Source organism: Botryllus schlosseri, chromosome 11 (genome assembly GCF_051294905.1).
Source record: "Botryllus schlosseri isolate E-star chromosome 11, Bs_hap1, whole genome shotgun sequence".
In the NCBI taxonomy this organism is placed as follows: Eukaryota; Metazoa; Chordata; class Ascidiacea; order Stolidobranchia; family Styelidae; genus Botryllus; species Botryllus schlosseri.
Genome location: NC_137246.1, coordinates 9,834,296 through 9,849,057, shown reverse-complemented (window position 1 = coordinate 9,849,057; position 14,762 = coordinate 9,834,296). Strand labels below are relative to the sequence as shown.

General features: G+C 40.6%; 1 protein-coding gene across 4 annotated transcripts in view; it reads left to right on the top strand.

Moving 5' to 3' along the window:
- Positions 1–14,762, top strand: part of LOC145451077 (heparan sulfate glucosamine 3-O-sulfotransferase 3B1-like) — a 33,823-nt gene that overhangs the window by 7,563 nt on the left and 11,498 nt on the right. For 2 of the 4 annotated variants that reach the window (XR_013918684.1, XM_080329567.1), the window contains exons 2-3: positions 7,873–7,943; positions 10,776–10,939. Coding sequence is in view for 3 of the 4 variants with exons in the window: in XM_080329567.1 (XP_080185693.1) it covers positions 7,873–7,943; positions 10,776–10,939 (235 nt within the window). In the remaining variant the exon portion in view is untranslated. Of the gene's footprint in view, positions 1–3,416; positions 4,143–7,872; positions 7,944–10,775; positions 10,940–14,762 lie in introns of those variants that run through there. The other 2 variants (XM_080329568.1, XM_080329569.1) reach the window with 2 other exon arrangements.

Here is a 14,762-nt window from a genome sequence, read left to right as displayed (position 1 = left end):
GAAATTGCATAGGCCTACGTTATTTGGTGTGTTGTGGCGGGGTATTGACCGCCTCCGAAATGCCTATTCCTATAAATTATGCATGCTTTTATTCTTGAGGGGGAGAGGTATGCATTTCAAAATCAAGCTATTTAGAGACAGTAAATCCCGAAGCTCGAAGAAAATTTTCAAGATAATCAACTCTTTTGAAAATAATCTATAATAATTTATGTTGATTTACGAAATACTTTTGAGTCCCCTCAGAGCTCGCTCCCGGTCCTATTGGGGAGTTAGGGGTGTGGCAGTTACGGACCTGGCAAGAATGCAAATCGTTGGATGCGACGAATAGTCCTGCATAGAGTTGGGCAATTGGTGCATTATGACGTAACAAGCAAATAACGTATGAATTATAAAGACAGTTATTATCTCATTAGACCTTTATATTGTCTTCCAATATCTCTTCTGAAATTAGTTCTAAGAAGCAAAACAAATGTAATCGTGAGTAATCGTGATTACTTTTGAAATGTAATCGTAATCGTAATCGACTACTTCCTGATTTTGCTGTAATCGTAATCGTAATCGTAATCGCGGGATTCACAAGTAATCGTAATCGCAATCGATTACATTCGTGAAGTAATCACCCCATGTCTGCTCGTAAGACAATGGTGCAAGCCGATCAGGCGATTTTGATCATTGTCAAGGTTCAACTCTCTCGGTGCATAAAGGCCCTTATTGCATTATCGGCATTTACGATGTACTCAACCCTAATGTCATTTGTGGTAATCATGGTGTTTATCGACTACAATTGCCATTTACACCAGGCCGATATTTCTTATTTTAGTTTCCGTAACCGTCGACTTGTAGCACGGCACACTTCTAGGCATCTGTAAGACACCGCTTATGCCAGAGGTCGCCAACTCAAAACGGGTCGGGGGCCACTTTCAAATTTCGTGGAGGCCGCGGGCCGCATGAATTCAATATCGAGATAACATAGGCCACATAGTTGAACAACCACGCTATCTCGTCACCTACTAAACCCTTCCATCTTGGTAAATTTTTGGTACCGGGCTTATCGAACGCCTTCAAATCTTAATTAGGAATTGCACCGCGTGTTGATTAATCAGAGAGAAGCAGACATGGTGGTGCCTGTATGACGATGCTGTTCTCAAATCCACAATGTCCTCGTCATTATTGGCGAGTAATGGCTTTAAAGTTGCATTGCTGTCGTTAAAATACATTCATTAAATACGATTTATTCCTTGTATATGTGGATAAATGGGCGAATAAGGTATCGATTCAGCAATCCGGCCCGCCAAGTTCATAATTTTCCTATATCCGGCCCGCCGACTGGAGAAGTTGCCCGCCCCTGCTGTATAGTGTATAACTGTGTAATAGACACATTTAGGGTTAAGATAATACAGTATTTCTTTGATGTGGTAGTAAACCATGCAGGAAAGGCTGAAAATGTATTTTTACTTGAGAAATCTAAGCTACGGAACAGTGGGAATAAAGATCAAAAACTTTTAGCGGAGCAGATAATTTTTTATGGAGAAGCTTGTTAACGTTGATGGAAGGCTAAATCCACAAAATACAATACTTCCATGGGCCCGTACGTTTACGCTGTGGCCGTGGCTGAAATAGAGCGTCAAGTTGAGTTTGGATAACTTAATGATGATGATGCATTTGCTTCAACAGCAGTAGCCAAAAAGTCGACTTTTCTGTACCATTCTGTTTTACAGATGGACGCAGTTCTGTCCAATTATAAGCGTCTACGCTGCTAACTGTCGATTGTTACTGCATGGATCGCTATTGTTTCACCACAATATTGTCTTACTGTTAAAACGAAGGAAGTACTGCCCATTTCGTCATAACCAAACGATAGTGATTGCGAGACTGTATCTGAATTAAGCGGAGAATTGTCCGAATTAACAATATATTTTTACGTGCAATTTCAACTCTTGTTTCATTTCCAGGCATTTTGGCCAGAAAAAGTGGTTGTGCGGGTAATCCGGTGTCCGAATTAGGCGGAGTTTCCAGTGCTTTTTAACGTAGTTACGAAATGGACTCATAACCGCCCGTTCTGCCACTATCGCTTTTGAATCGGCTAGTCAACTAAATGCTACTCTGTTTACCGTATGACAGGTTCCTTCCTTCCTTTGATCGCGACACTATTTACCAGTGTTGGGATCAAGTCACTACCTTCGAGTCGCGAGTCATATCGAGTCATTGCACATTTTGACTCGAGTCAAGTCAAGTCAATCGATTTTCGAAGGTGACTCGAGTCAAGTCAAGTCACTCGATTTTTGGAGGTGACTCGAGTCAAGTCGAGTCAAGTCAAGTCAAGTCACAAGTCAAGTCACAATTCAAGTCAAGTTGCCTTTTCACAGTATGATGCAAGACATGCTCACGTCTTTGCATTTTGCTAGCTGTCTGAAATACAGATTGAATGGTCATTGATTCTGGACTCATGAACGGATATAGAGTTAAATATAAATGCAAGAAGGCGTTTCACTGCTCACATATACGTAGAAATACTAAACTACGTAAGTAATAGCATAGCCTCGGATTATAGTTACCAGACAAAGATAGAGAAACGAATTAATAAGATGCAAGACATTACCCAGTTACGAATTGATATGATACAATTCCAGCCTGCGCTAATGGTTGAGCACTATATAAACTATATTGGAATTCATTGGATTAAGTTAAGAACAGAGAACAGAAATAGACATTTTGCGATTAAATTACTCTACTATACTAGTTTACGACAGCGTAAGCTGTAAGCTACGATCAATTCGTTTGCGATCAGTTTATTTGTGTAAGAACAATGGAGGCTCAGTACAACGCTTGATCATTGAATGATTGGTCACTCTCACGGGTTACACCAGCGTTTTGCACACAATCCGAACAGATGCAAGACACAATGATTTTTATCGACATCGATTGCTTGATGCCTCGAAATTGACTCGTGAATTTTGTTCCGAGTCACGAATCAATCCACATTTCTGATACGCCGAGTCAAGTCAAGTCAAGTCATTTTAGCAAAGTGACTCGAGTCAAGTCAAGTCATACGAAAAAGGTGACTCGAGTCTGACTCGAGTCAAGTTATGACTCGAGTTATCCCAACACTGCTATTTACTCCCTGTTATAGGCTAATCAGTAGGCAGGAGGCACACAAAAGGGAAAAAATAAAATGTCACAGACTCCGAGCTGAATCGCGGTGCGTCCCAGTTTGTAGATTGTTTGTTTGTTTTTGGGTATTCATGGTGTGTGCTACTATGGTCATTTACACCAGGCCGATATTCTTCTTATTTTCCGTAACTGCCGACTTATAGTACGGCCCACCTCTAGGCTTTTGTAAGACACCGCTGACGCAGATGAGGTGGCGAGGAGGAGCCTAGGTAAACCTCCAACACTTAGGTATCGGAATTCGGAAGTCGACCTCGGTCGGACAGTTTGTAGATGAAAATATGGTCAGAGCTCAGCTAATCGCTATGTTCCACTCCTGCGACAATAGTGAGTTGTAGGTTCGAGACAGACCGTGGTCGATTTTAGTGTCCTTTGCGCGGCGAATAGGATCCTCACCCTGCTGGTTCCATGTCATGATCGGATACACTTGGGCCACGTTTTAGAAAGGTCCTGATTGAGAGTGAGTGAGCCATGCACACAGATCTCGAATAATGATAAATTTTAATGCGGACCTGCTCTGAAATGACCGCGGAGCTTTATAACTAAACATGTAAACAAGCTTGGCTTGAACTTCGAACCCGGTAAACTGATCCACAATGACATTTTGTAGATTTTTACGACCAACTTATATCTTTCGAAAGAATCCGAGCAAAATCAACCAGCCAAATGAATGCGATGAATGCGTTCGCACTTCATAATATCGTAAATTTAAAAACATGAGCCTGTTGCTTTTATCGTACTATCTTATCCCGCCGGCTGTCCGACAGTCGACGAGCATGTCCGCATTCAAGTCGAAATAAAGCAATTTCTTCTAAATGAATACTAGTCCGTCCTCAAGAGTACCGGACCACGACCGCACCTATTGATCTCGCCTTCCATGACATGCCAACTCATTTTTGTCGCTTGGTTTTATATTATCTTCTTTTGCTTTTCATTCAGTGTGCCTGCCTCCTCTTCACATCACCTGGGCCAAGGTGGGTGTCTGATTTCAAAGATAACTCCAAGTTGTTTCAACATTTCCTATTTTTTCATTTTATCGCAATTTTTGTGGTGTATTGAACTGATAGAAATCGCTAATAAACCGAGCGAACGAAATAACGAACGGTCACTGAAGCGTGTAGAGCAGTATTTCCCAAATTTTTTCGAGCTACCGCCGCCCTGGACAACGAACAAAGTGACAGCGCCCCCCCCCCGACCCTCATCACCGCCCCTAATTCATAACACGAAAGTTTATTGCAGCTAATATTGACACGGATGAAGCTGTTATAGTATTAATATCATCATCATCATCTTCGTCGTCATATTGGATTTTAGTTTTGATAAGAACAATCTCATTCTAAAATCTCCACGTCCAGGACTGTCAAGTCGGTTTCTGTTGTGAGTCAGAAACACACGTTCTGCCATATATGAGCAGGGAAGGGCAACGACGAGAATGTCAACCCGACTGCAATGAGACTATTTTCATTTGATGCAACTGTTTATCCAGAACTATTGATTGGAGTTATTGAACTTTGGGTTGAACTCAAAATTGTTCTAAATGTAATCAGCTCCTCAATCAGTTCAAGCTCGGAAACTTGACAGAATAGATTGAGTATCCGGTAAGGAGCTGCTATAGTTAGAATCAATCCTGGAATTAAATCAATATATCCTCGTGCCGTTTTTTGAGAGGATTGATTTATGTTTCTCCATCAAAATCGGGTATTCGAGCAGGACCGGTAGCTCATGCAAGCTTGAGAACTGAAACAGTTCTCGTGTCGCGAAATTTCGGTGAAATATCACGTATTTATCACTGAATCTGGACAGTGCCATTTTCACCTTCATCAGGTTTCATCATTACTATGAACAGATATATTCTACTCATAAATTTTGTAAAATAGGTCCGTGAAGTAGACGCGATATCGTTTCTAGCAACCAGAACGCCGTGTAGAAGGCCACTGTCGCAGCACAGTGGAAAATCCACGATCGTTTGAAACAGAGATTAAAATCACGCAAGACAGTTTCTCTTAAAAAGTCACCACACCTTGCAGTGAGCAATAACTGCTCAAATATGCTACTTCATGGTTCTCACAGCGCACAATGAACCACGCTTTCTAGGGATTCTGCCAACTGCTAAATTAGTCCATTGATGGGCAGGATCAACATTGTCAAGTATAACAATGGAGTTTCCGGTACAGCTGATTAAATAGACAGACAACCCTAAATTGCCCTGACTGAATCGATTTTGCATTTTACTGCGTATTTAGCTGCTTTATTCATCAATCGTATCAACACTACTCAGCAGTCGCCTTCTAAACATACACTGCTCCCATTTGCCCTTAGCGCCCCCTAACCGCCCAATTTATAGCCAGCGATCCCCAATCCCCTATTTCATGGCAAGCCAGGGCTGTGGAGTTGGTGAATTTTACCATCGACTCCAACTCCGACTCCTACTCCACACATTTTCAATGGACAGACTCCGACTCCTGAGTCTTTAAACTTACCGACTCCGACTCCGACTCCAGCCCCGACTCTAACAGTATTACCAATTTACTTCGAAAATTATATGCCACAGTGACGGTTAAATGACTCACACATAACCATTAAACATATGCAAACATATGATTACGATGGCATGCAAAATTGTTTCATTGTTGCATAGCTCGAATTATTCACTATGCATGAAAGATTGCCTTTCAAAATATCCTACCTTTTTCATATTTTAAAAGCTTTTATAACATGGACTCTCTAATAACCTAATGTGTATGAATCATTCAAACACGACATATATCCCATCCTGTATAATTAAAATGTAAATAAAGCAATCGAAGTGTTGCTCTTGTGTATGAGTCAGCCACTAATACAGAGATGTATCTTACTAATTTTCTCATTACACACTGTACTGATTACAAGCACACACACTCTCACTACTAAGAGACAGCGGCCATAAACGAAATTTAGGAAGTAGTCAAATAGCATATGTCATATGTCAAGTATTCAAGGACTAGGACTAGCCGTCTTTCTTAATCATTTGTTCGACTCAAACAGTTAAGCTACACTGCAAATTTTTTTAATTTTGTCAAGTGGGAATGAGCGTTTGGTTATATTTACATCAATTTTACAAGGAGATGATATATTTGCTCTGTCACAATATCATGGTATAATTCCAAAAATTCCATCAATTTGTGACTGCATCGCGAAGATGCATATTGCTTCTTTCTTTCTCTATGCAGCTGAATTGTAATTTGCAAATAATGTCCAATTCTATCTATGTCTGGCGTTGCCAACCTTTTCGGCCAAAGGGCCACATGAGATTTACGAACCATTGCGCTTGCAACTTGAATGTAGATAACCGTTTTTTATAGTCGTCCGATAGGAACGAACCGAATTAGGTAACATTGTAAACAAGACTTATATGACTACCCATTAAAACTGATGACAATTATGCCATGAAAATTCCGTGTGCATTGTGCAACTGTACAGTGCGCAGTCAGGCCCTGGTCGCGCGAAGCAAGAAATTTTTTCAATGTTAATGAATGAATTCGATCAATAAATATATATCACTTGCATATATTGGGGGTAACCTCTGCATAGCGAAGGGCTCATTTGGCAAGGACAGGATTATTTGGCGTTTTAGACACTGCAATATCGACGGTTTCGGTGAACATGCCTCTGTCATTTATTGCAAATGTTTCATCGCCGACGATCTCGCTTAGAGCGCACAAGCGAAGTCGCATGTTGGACGACACGTTGTCTCCTAATTGCGAGTATAGTTGGACTCAATTTTGTAAATTACGCGTATTTATAATTTCCAGGAGGATACTAAATGCGAGAAATGTGACAATAAATCATGCGAAGTGCTAAGAGAAATTTCAAGTCAAATAAATCTGCTATGGAATATTCTACTTCATGGTCATGGTCATATACGAAGATCTGCGATGAATGTGACTGGGCCCTTGGTTACGCCAATGCGTCGAAACTGATGTTTTAGTCATCATCAAATTTCGCGGTCAGGCTATTCAAATTTTGGTTGGCCTTGCAATTTTACCTGATGTTATATCTAATTTCGAGAATTACCTCGCAGGCCACACAAAACCTTCTCGTGGGCCACATTTGGCCTGCGGGAGACGGTTTGACCGCCCCTGATCTGTATCGTTACTAATAACAGTGATTGATGGTACATAAAATCCTATTATAGTTATTATTAGTAATTTAAAGACACCTTTGAAAGCAATTGTTTTCATGATAAAGAAGTTGGGGTCGGAGTCGAAGTCAGCGTCATTTTCACAAACTCCGACTCCAGTCCATATTTTTTCCACGACTCTGACTCCGACTCCAGCCACTACAGTTTTCACGACTCCAACTCCAACTCCATCAAGCGAAAATTAGCCGAACTCCGACTCCGACCCCACAGCCACGTGGCAAGTGCCCCCTTCACGCTCGCGAACGCCTCCAGGGGGCGCTGGCGCCCACTTTAGGAACCACTGGTGTAGAGCATACTAACCCTAGACGTGAATTCGACATGATTTCAAATTCTTCGTACCGGTCAGCTCATGGCCTAGGCCTACTATTATTATTGGTACGAATAGTAGGTCATGGTTAGCGTATATCCACCAGAGATTTTATATCTCGGGCTGCGGGCAAATGGTCGCTGGATTCTGTTCTAATCAGTAATTAGGCCACGCCGATGGCCAAGAAATTATCCTTGATGTCTCATATTTGTTTTAGCAATATGCAAGCTACAAATTCGGGAGAAACACTATCTTGACTACTTGAACAGTCTGAAAGAACTGAATCAGGTGAAAGTTTAAAATATACACTAAAGTAATTACCATATTTTTGAGATAGAAATTCCGCCCCCTCTTCAGCGCCCACTAGGGGATTTCAAAATTAGGTATGACACATTGTCTGTCAATATGACGTCACACTAAAAAAGTTTTGCCTATCGACCATAAAGAAATGATCAGGCAGGTACATTTATGTTGTTGTGTGTTGTTTGTAACCAAGATCGAAACAACATTTTTTCGGCCCCCGTCCGTCCAAATAAACACTGATCTTGAGCCCACCATAGGGTTACCAATGCAACTATTGGGACCTTACAATATACATGTGGTTTCTATATGCATCTGGTCGATAAATCTTGTGAATGAAATCGGTCTATAACATTATTTTTTTCCATGCATGTATTACTATAATATTTTGATCTTTTCTCCGCCCACATGATCATGGTTAGCGGTAGAGCGGGTGGAGGATGGCGACTTCGAAAATACAGGGAACGGAATTATTCATCGTTAAGTCATGTCATGTCTATTTATGAACCTAAATGCAGATCCGCATCAGCAGATTGCATATCCGGTGGTTTTCAACCTGTCATGGTCGCGACTCCATTTCTAATTTGAAAATGTTTTGTAGCACAGCTCAGAATTTGAAAATCTGATGACTGAAAAACGGTCAGCACCTTTGCCCAGACTTAATCACGGCCTATTTTGGAAGATGATTACGTTCAACGTCTTCGCGAATCCCAGAATAAGGCCAAACGACCCCCCAGGTTTAGAGTCAGCATCTAAATGACCTCCTCCAGTAATATACCGTTCTCGTATAATTGCGATTGCAATTAGGCTTATTTCAATAAATGATGGGTAGATTTAATAATTTTCAATTGCATGTTTTGCGAGGGTGGTGGAACAAAGAATGTGACACTAAATCGGGCGCGGCGCGAAGAAAATTTTCAAGTGGCATAAATCTACCAATAAATAATATCGTTTCTGTTGATTTACGAAAACATTTTGATCCTATTTCAAACCTTCTGGACAGTTGGGCATCTTTTAGAAATTCCTCCCGGACGCAGTTTGAACAGAGAAATTCCAGACGTATGGTAACACTATACTAAAGTAACTTTGAAAAATATAATGTATATTTGAGTTTAAATATTCCGAAGGAAGTTGTCAGTTACTATTCTTGTCATGCCTGGTGCTATCGGAAATGTCGAATTTATACACGCTTCCGTAACCAGAATGCATGTTTGAAGGAAATGAAAAAAAAAAAATTATCTAACAGGGGTGGCCAACCTCTTCGATCAAAGGGCCACATGAAATTTACGAACAATCGAGCGAGCCACCCGAGTGTTGATGGCCGTTTTTAGTCGTCCGATAGGAGAGAGCCGGAATTGTCAACGGTGAAAACAATGCTTATCTTTAGGGCTGCATTTAAAACAAATGGTCGTTTAAAGCACTTTTGTTTAAAACATGTTTTAAACAGTGTTTTGAAGAATGGCCCTTTTAAAAAAAAAAAGAATGTTTTGAATGTAGAACTGTAAACCGGAACAGAACAAATCGTTTCATGGCTATCTTTCTCAGGTTGGCAAACTTGGATTAAATTAGTGACTCATAAACGCGCAACACAAAGAAAACAAAGAACTAGAGAATAACTTACATTCACTATACTTTGACGTTGTAAGCAAGTTGTGATGGATTGCGGCCGACAGTGGCCGCTGGTCTCACACATTATCATGTAAGACCGGATGCTATACGGGCCGCTCGAAACCCCGTTGTGGGTCGGGTCCGGCCCGCGGTCTGTATCTTGCCCTCCCTTGTTCTAGTCCAGTGTTTTCCAATCTTTAGTAACTTGGGAAGCACTTGAGTTGATCTGCTAGTCTTCGGGAACCCCACACTTTTGCTGAGTGACTGAAACGAAACCTACCACACTACACATCTGTACTACTACTAGGCTACATTACTGGTGTAAAGAATTAAGTTTGCATCAACAGATTGCTAGAAGAACAAAATAATAATAAAAATGTGATTTCTCACAAGAAACAAAAACATTATAACTATATATATATATTGCATATCAGTGTGTCTGGCGCTGTTCTCTTTCAGATACAATTTCAAAAATGCGAAGCTTATTCCCATTGGAAGCGGCCTCGTCTCACACGATCGAGACGCTACAGCGTGCTACCAATTGCCTAATTGCAAAAGAGATTAAAAATATTGCAGATAGGAATGGCATTCCGGAAGGACGGGGATTCGATTTAGAACCCCAACTCCCAGAACCCCAACTCCCATGCGTACCCCCAGCACACGAGTCACGACGCACCATCACAAAAGTCACAATTCGATTACTGATCGAGCCTATTATCCTGCAACCAATGATGGCCAGGACGGCCGTGTCATCACAAACCATGTGTTGAGTGTATGTCTTGACATCCGCGATACCCCTGCGACTGGCCCAGGAAACCCTTGGGGTTCTCGGGGAACATCGGCTAAGAACCGCAACTTGAACATTTAAATTTTGACTGTTTAACACCTAGAATCTCCTTGTGATTCCGCAGATTGGGCTATACTTTAAGTCGCCCGACACATTTATAATGATAAATCATTAGGCTACATTCGTTGGAATATATGTGAAAGGTTTATTTTGCGTAAATGATGAAACGCACTCATATGTTTCATGGCCATTATATGTTTCAAGTATATATTATATCGATATGAATAATATTGGTAATTCTGTCGTGGGATATGTATGTTTAAGGTTCAACGAGCTTTTGTAGCAGTGCCTGGAATGTTCGTTCGAAGACTATAGGTGGTCAACATATAGGCTTCAACGACTGCAATGTAAACTTGTAAAAACAGGCAAAGAAAAGGCGACTTCCTGACGTCATCAACATTGGCGCGGAGAAGTGTGGTACGGGATTTCTTAGGAAAATTATGAAAGGGCATCCAAAACTCAAATTTCCTTGCGAAGCAGAACCACATTTTTTCAGTCTGGATTGGTCGCTTGGAGTTCGGGCTTACAGGTTGGTTATGACCATGGTTAACTTGGCGGAACACTTAGGGGGCGATATGGGGGCGTTGAGTAAAAATGGTATCGGTGGTGTTGGTGCAGTAATTCTCATAGGGAGATATGACTACATTGTGGAACAATAGTTGTAAATGTTCCTGAATTCTCGTTGCAAATTTGTGTTCGAGAAAATTTGCCTAACATCGAAATATTTCGTCGGGCTCCATGCGAAATATAGGTCTATCAGTATAGTGTTTTAAACTTGTTTCCATAAATGCAGAGATTTATTTTACTTCATGTGAAATCAATGGCTCGAACTTTTATGCGCGTACTTTTTTAGGCCGAAAATCCCCCCTTAGCACCCACCATCATGCTAGAGTTGGGTTATTTGCAAAAAATGTTTCGAACTATAGGTATTGTATGGTGCAGCGCACGGTGTGACGAAATATGAGAAAGAGTCACTGTACCACTTTTGAGAGTGAGAGCCTTTGTACATTAGAGATGCTCTGAAGCTTTCTGGCCAAAATGACTTACTGAATATCCTTGTACCTGAGAGCTACAAAATTAGATTGTCAGAATATTTTGTCATCGTTTACCACAGGGCCGGCCAACCCGTGGCCCGCGAGAAGGTTTTGAGTGGCCCTCGAGGTAATTTCCAAAATTGGTAATATTATCAAAAATGGATTGCACAGATTGTGAACTTGCAAGGCCAACCAAAATTTGATTAATCTGGCCGCAACACTTGAGATGTGATGACTAAAATATCAGTTCCGACGCATTGGCATTTCCATGAGCTAGTCACACTTTGGTAGATCTTCGTACACTACAATAAAGCCGAATAATTTGCGATAGATTTATCAAAAGTAAAAATTTTCTACACGCTTCGCGCAACATGTTGTCACTCGATTTATTGCTTTTAATATTGTTACGCCTTTGTGAAAATGAAAGAACGCCTAATGTATCAGATTGAGTCAATTTATATTCGCGATTACGAGACAAAGTGTCGTTCAACATATGCGACCTTGCGTTTGCGCTCGCAGAAAGACCGTCGACTATGAAACCTAGGCAAAAAATGATTGGCGCATGTTGGTCGAAGCTTTCGAAATTGATATGTCCACTGTCCAGGCACCGAGTAGTGCAGTCCTTGCAAACTGAGCCCAGCGATATACAGCAGGCCCATCAGTATAGTCAAGTGACAATATTATTGAGCTTTGAACTTCGAAGAATTTTCGCGCTTCGCGCGGCTAGAGGCCCGCGAAATATTTCGTCAATCGAATGTGGCCCTTTGGCTGAAAAGGTTGGCCACCCCTGGTTTACCATAACGGATGATATTGTTTAGTATTGTGATCCACGGGTTGCTTTGTTTGGAACAAATTAATGTTACGTTAAGAGCTATAGGTGCTGCAGGATCCCTCAATTTTTAGCCAACTAAAGTAAATAGATTCAGAGTTTTTTACCACATTTTCAGTTGATTTACTAGTCGTACAAATCAATAAAACAAAGCCCAATACAATTGATTTTCCTGTATTGCCAATCGCAGACGTGGCTTTTGGGATATGTACATTGGACTCGAACCCGATGGTATGAGCTCCCACCCGATAATTATTGTAACAACCTTGATTTGATCCCAAATATAGTAGAAGACCACGGAAATTTCTGAAAAGGGGCGTCTCTGGAAAATAGGTTGTTAAGAACCGCTGGTGTAATCCCTCTAGAGCAGGGGTCACCAACCCGGTGCCCACGGGCCCCAGGTAGCCCGCGAGGACTAGATGAGTAGCCCGCGAGCCCATTCTAAAAATAGATGGAATAGCAGCATTTACCAATATTCGTCAGATTATTACCAGTGAGTTTTTAAATATATAGATTGATTGATTCAGCTATTCTTGTTTAAAACACACTAACATGTAACTTACGTATACAAACACTTAAAAATATCCTCAATTACAATTTGTAATAAGATGTATATGTGATAGAATCACCCGAAATTGAAGATACAGCGCATTGCCTGCAGGCGACATGACGTAATGCCATCCACGGTCTTCTTGAAATGGCGGAGGGTTGCGTTATGATAGCTCGACGTTCAGGACAATGCTAAAGTTGGAAACAATATTACTATTCGGAGTCAGATAGCCGTGAAGTACTAGCAGATTTTCAATATCTTTATACGCATTACGTATTGCATCTTCTGACACAGCTTGTTTCTGTTACACTCAATGCAGTTTAATATACCATGTTTCTAACTTTCTGTAATCGTTGCGGCTGTCCGGTATAATGAAATCTTGTCATTTCTGGATGCTGAACAGTTGGGGATTGAAATTGTAGCACTGCAAAATGACCCCCACCTCAGTCTGCAGCAAACGTTTGGTGCCTTGTTGATACGGAAAAGTCAGGGTTGTAACCAAGTCACATGGTTCCGAGTCACGAGTCAATCATACTTTTGTGGTTTTGACTCGAGTCGAGTCGAGTCATTTTCAATTCATCACAGACTCGAGTCCGAGTCCAAGTCACCGTTTAAAGGGTCAAGTCCGAGTCATGGTGTTATGACTCGAGTCGAGTCCAAGTCACAGTATTGAATTCATGTTCAACTCATGTTTTCAATCCTGCCTGCGGGTGATATCGAATTCCCTGTTTGCGAAACATGCTCATTTTGTCCCTATCAGACTCTTGGCACGTGTTTATTTAACGGACAGGTCCTGGCCTCATTTACCGATGCTAAATATAACTTTTCTAATCTTAGAACATAAAATCAAATATCTCTCTTGTCAGTCTGATACATCACCAATACAAGCATTCAGTTTTTATTATGAGCACATCGACGATAGCTCACGAATAGCTGATAGAGAACCAACGAATTCACGTCTACATACTATCTGATAGAGAGCCAACAAATTCACGTCAAGATACTAGTTGATAGAGAATCAATAGATGCATGTTTATGTAGAGGTATTTACAACAGGCCAGCATGCTGTAAAAGCGTGCATGCAACTATGTGCATTGTGCAGTGACAACAGAACAGATATCTTTTGATTATACTAAAGATTTTCCCAATTGCATTACAGACTACATCGCAGTTACAGCATTGGAGAAATAATTGTACAATGGGGCTGTTCAAAAACATTTTTTCAAGTTTTCTGGCTACTTCTTAAAATTCCTGGATTGCCTAAAAAATCAAATTTGGCTCAATTCCAACCAGTAGAAAGCAATGCTATGAAAGAAAATTTTAGACTAATTACAAATAGAGATTTTCGAATTTTACCGGCTATCTCATGATATTGTTACATTGTGTAAAAATATGATTCATAGCAAATTTGACTCAATTCCAACTAGAAAAAGTGAAGTTATTTGAGTAGAATGTTTAGGATATGAAAAAATAGTCGGCTTACTACTATGTAATTATATTTTAAGAAAAAATTTCTCACTAAAATACTCCATTTATTTTCAAATCCAAAATATTCTCCTCTCACATCATTGATTCCACTTTTTTCAAATTAAGCCAGATTCAGTGTTCCTTTTATGCAACATTACAATTTTATCATGTAACCACACAGTAAAATAACAAAGAAGTTATTTTAGAACAACCATATTGTACAAACATCACACAACATTAGCCATTCATTATTACTCACGTGCACAATGCACATACCTAACAAAACGTCAAATGGACGAGGGGCATTGTGTGTTTTCACAGACAGCAGATCAAATCAATGAGTTACACCTCAAAAATACTAATGTGGAAGGAGATCCTCAAATATGTTAAAGCGGCATGGCCGTAGAATGAATCCACATCTACTGAATACACGTTCCACTAGTGCACTAGATGCAGGAATTGACAAGCATTC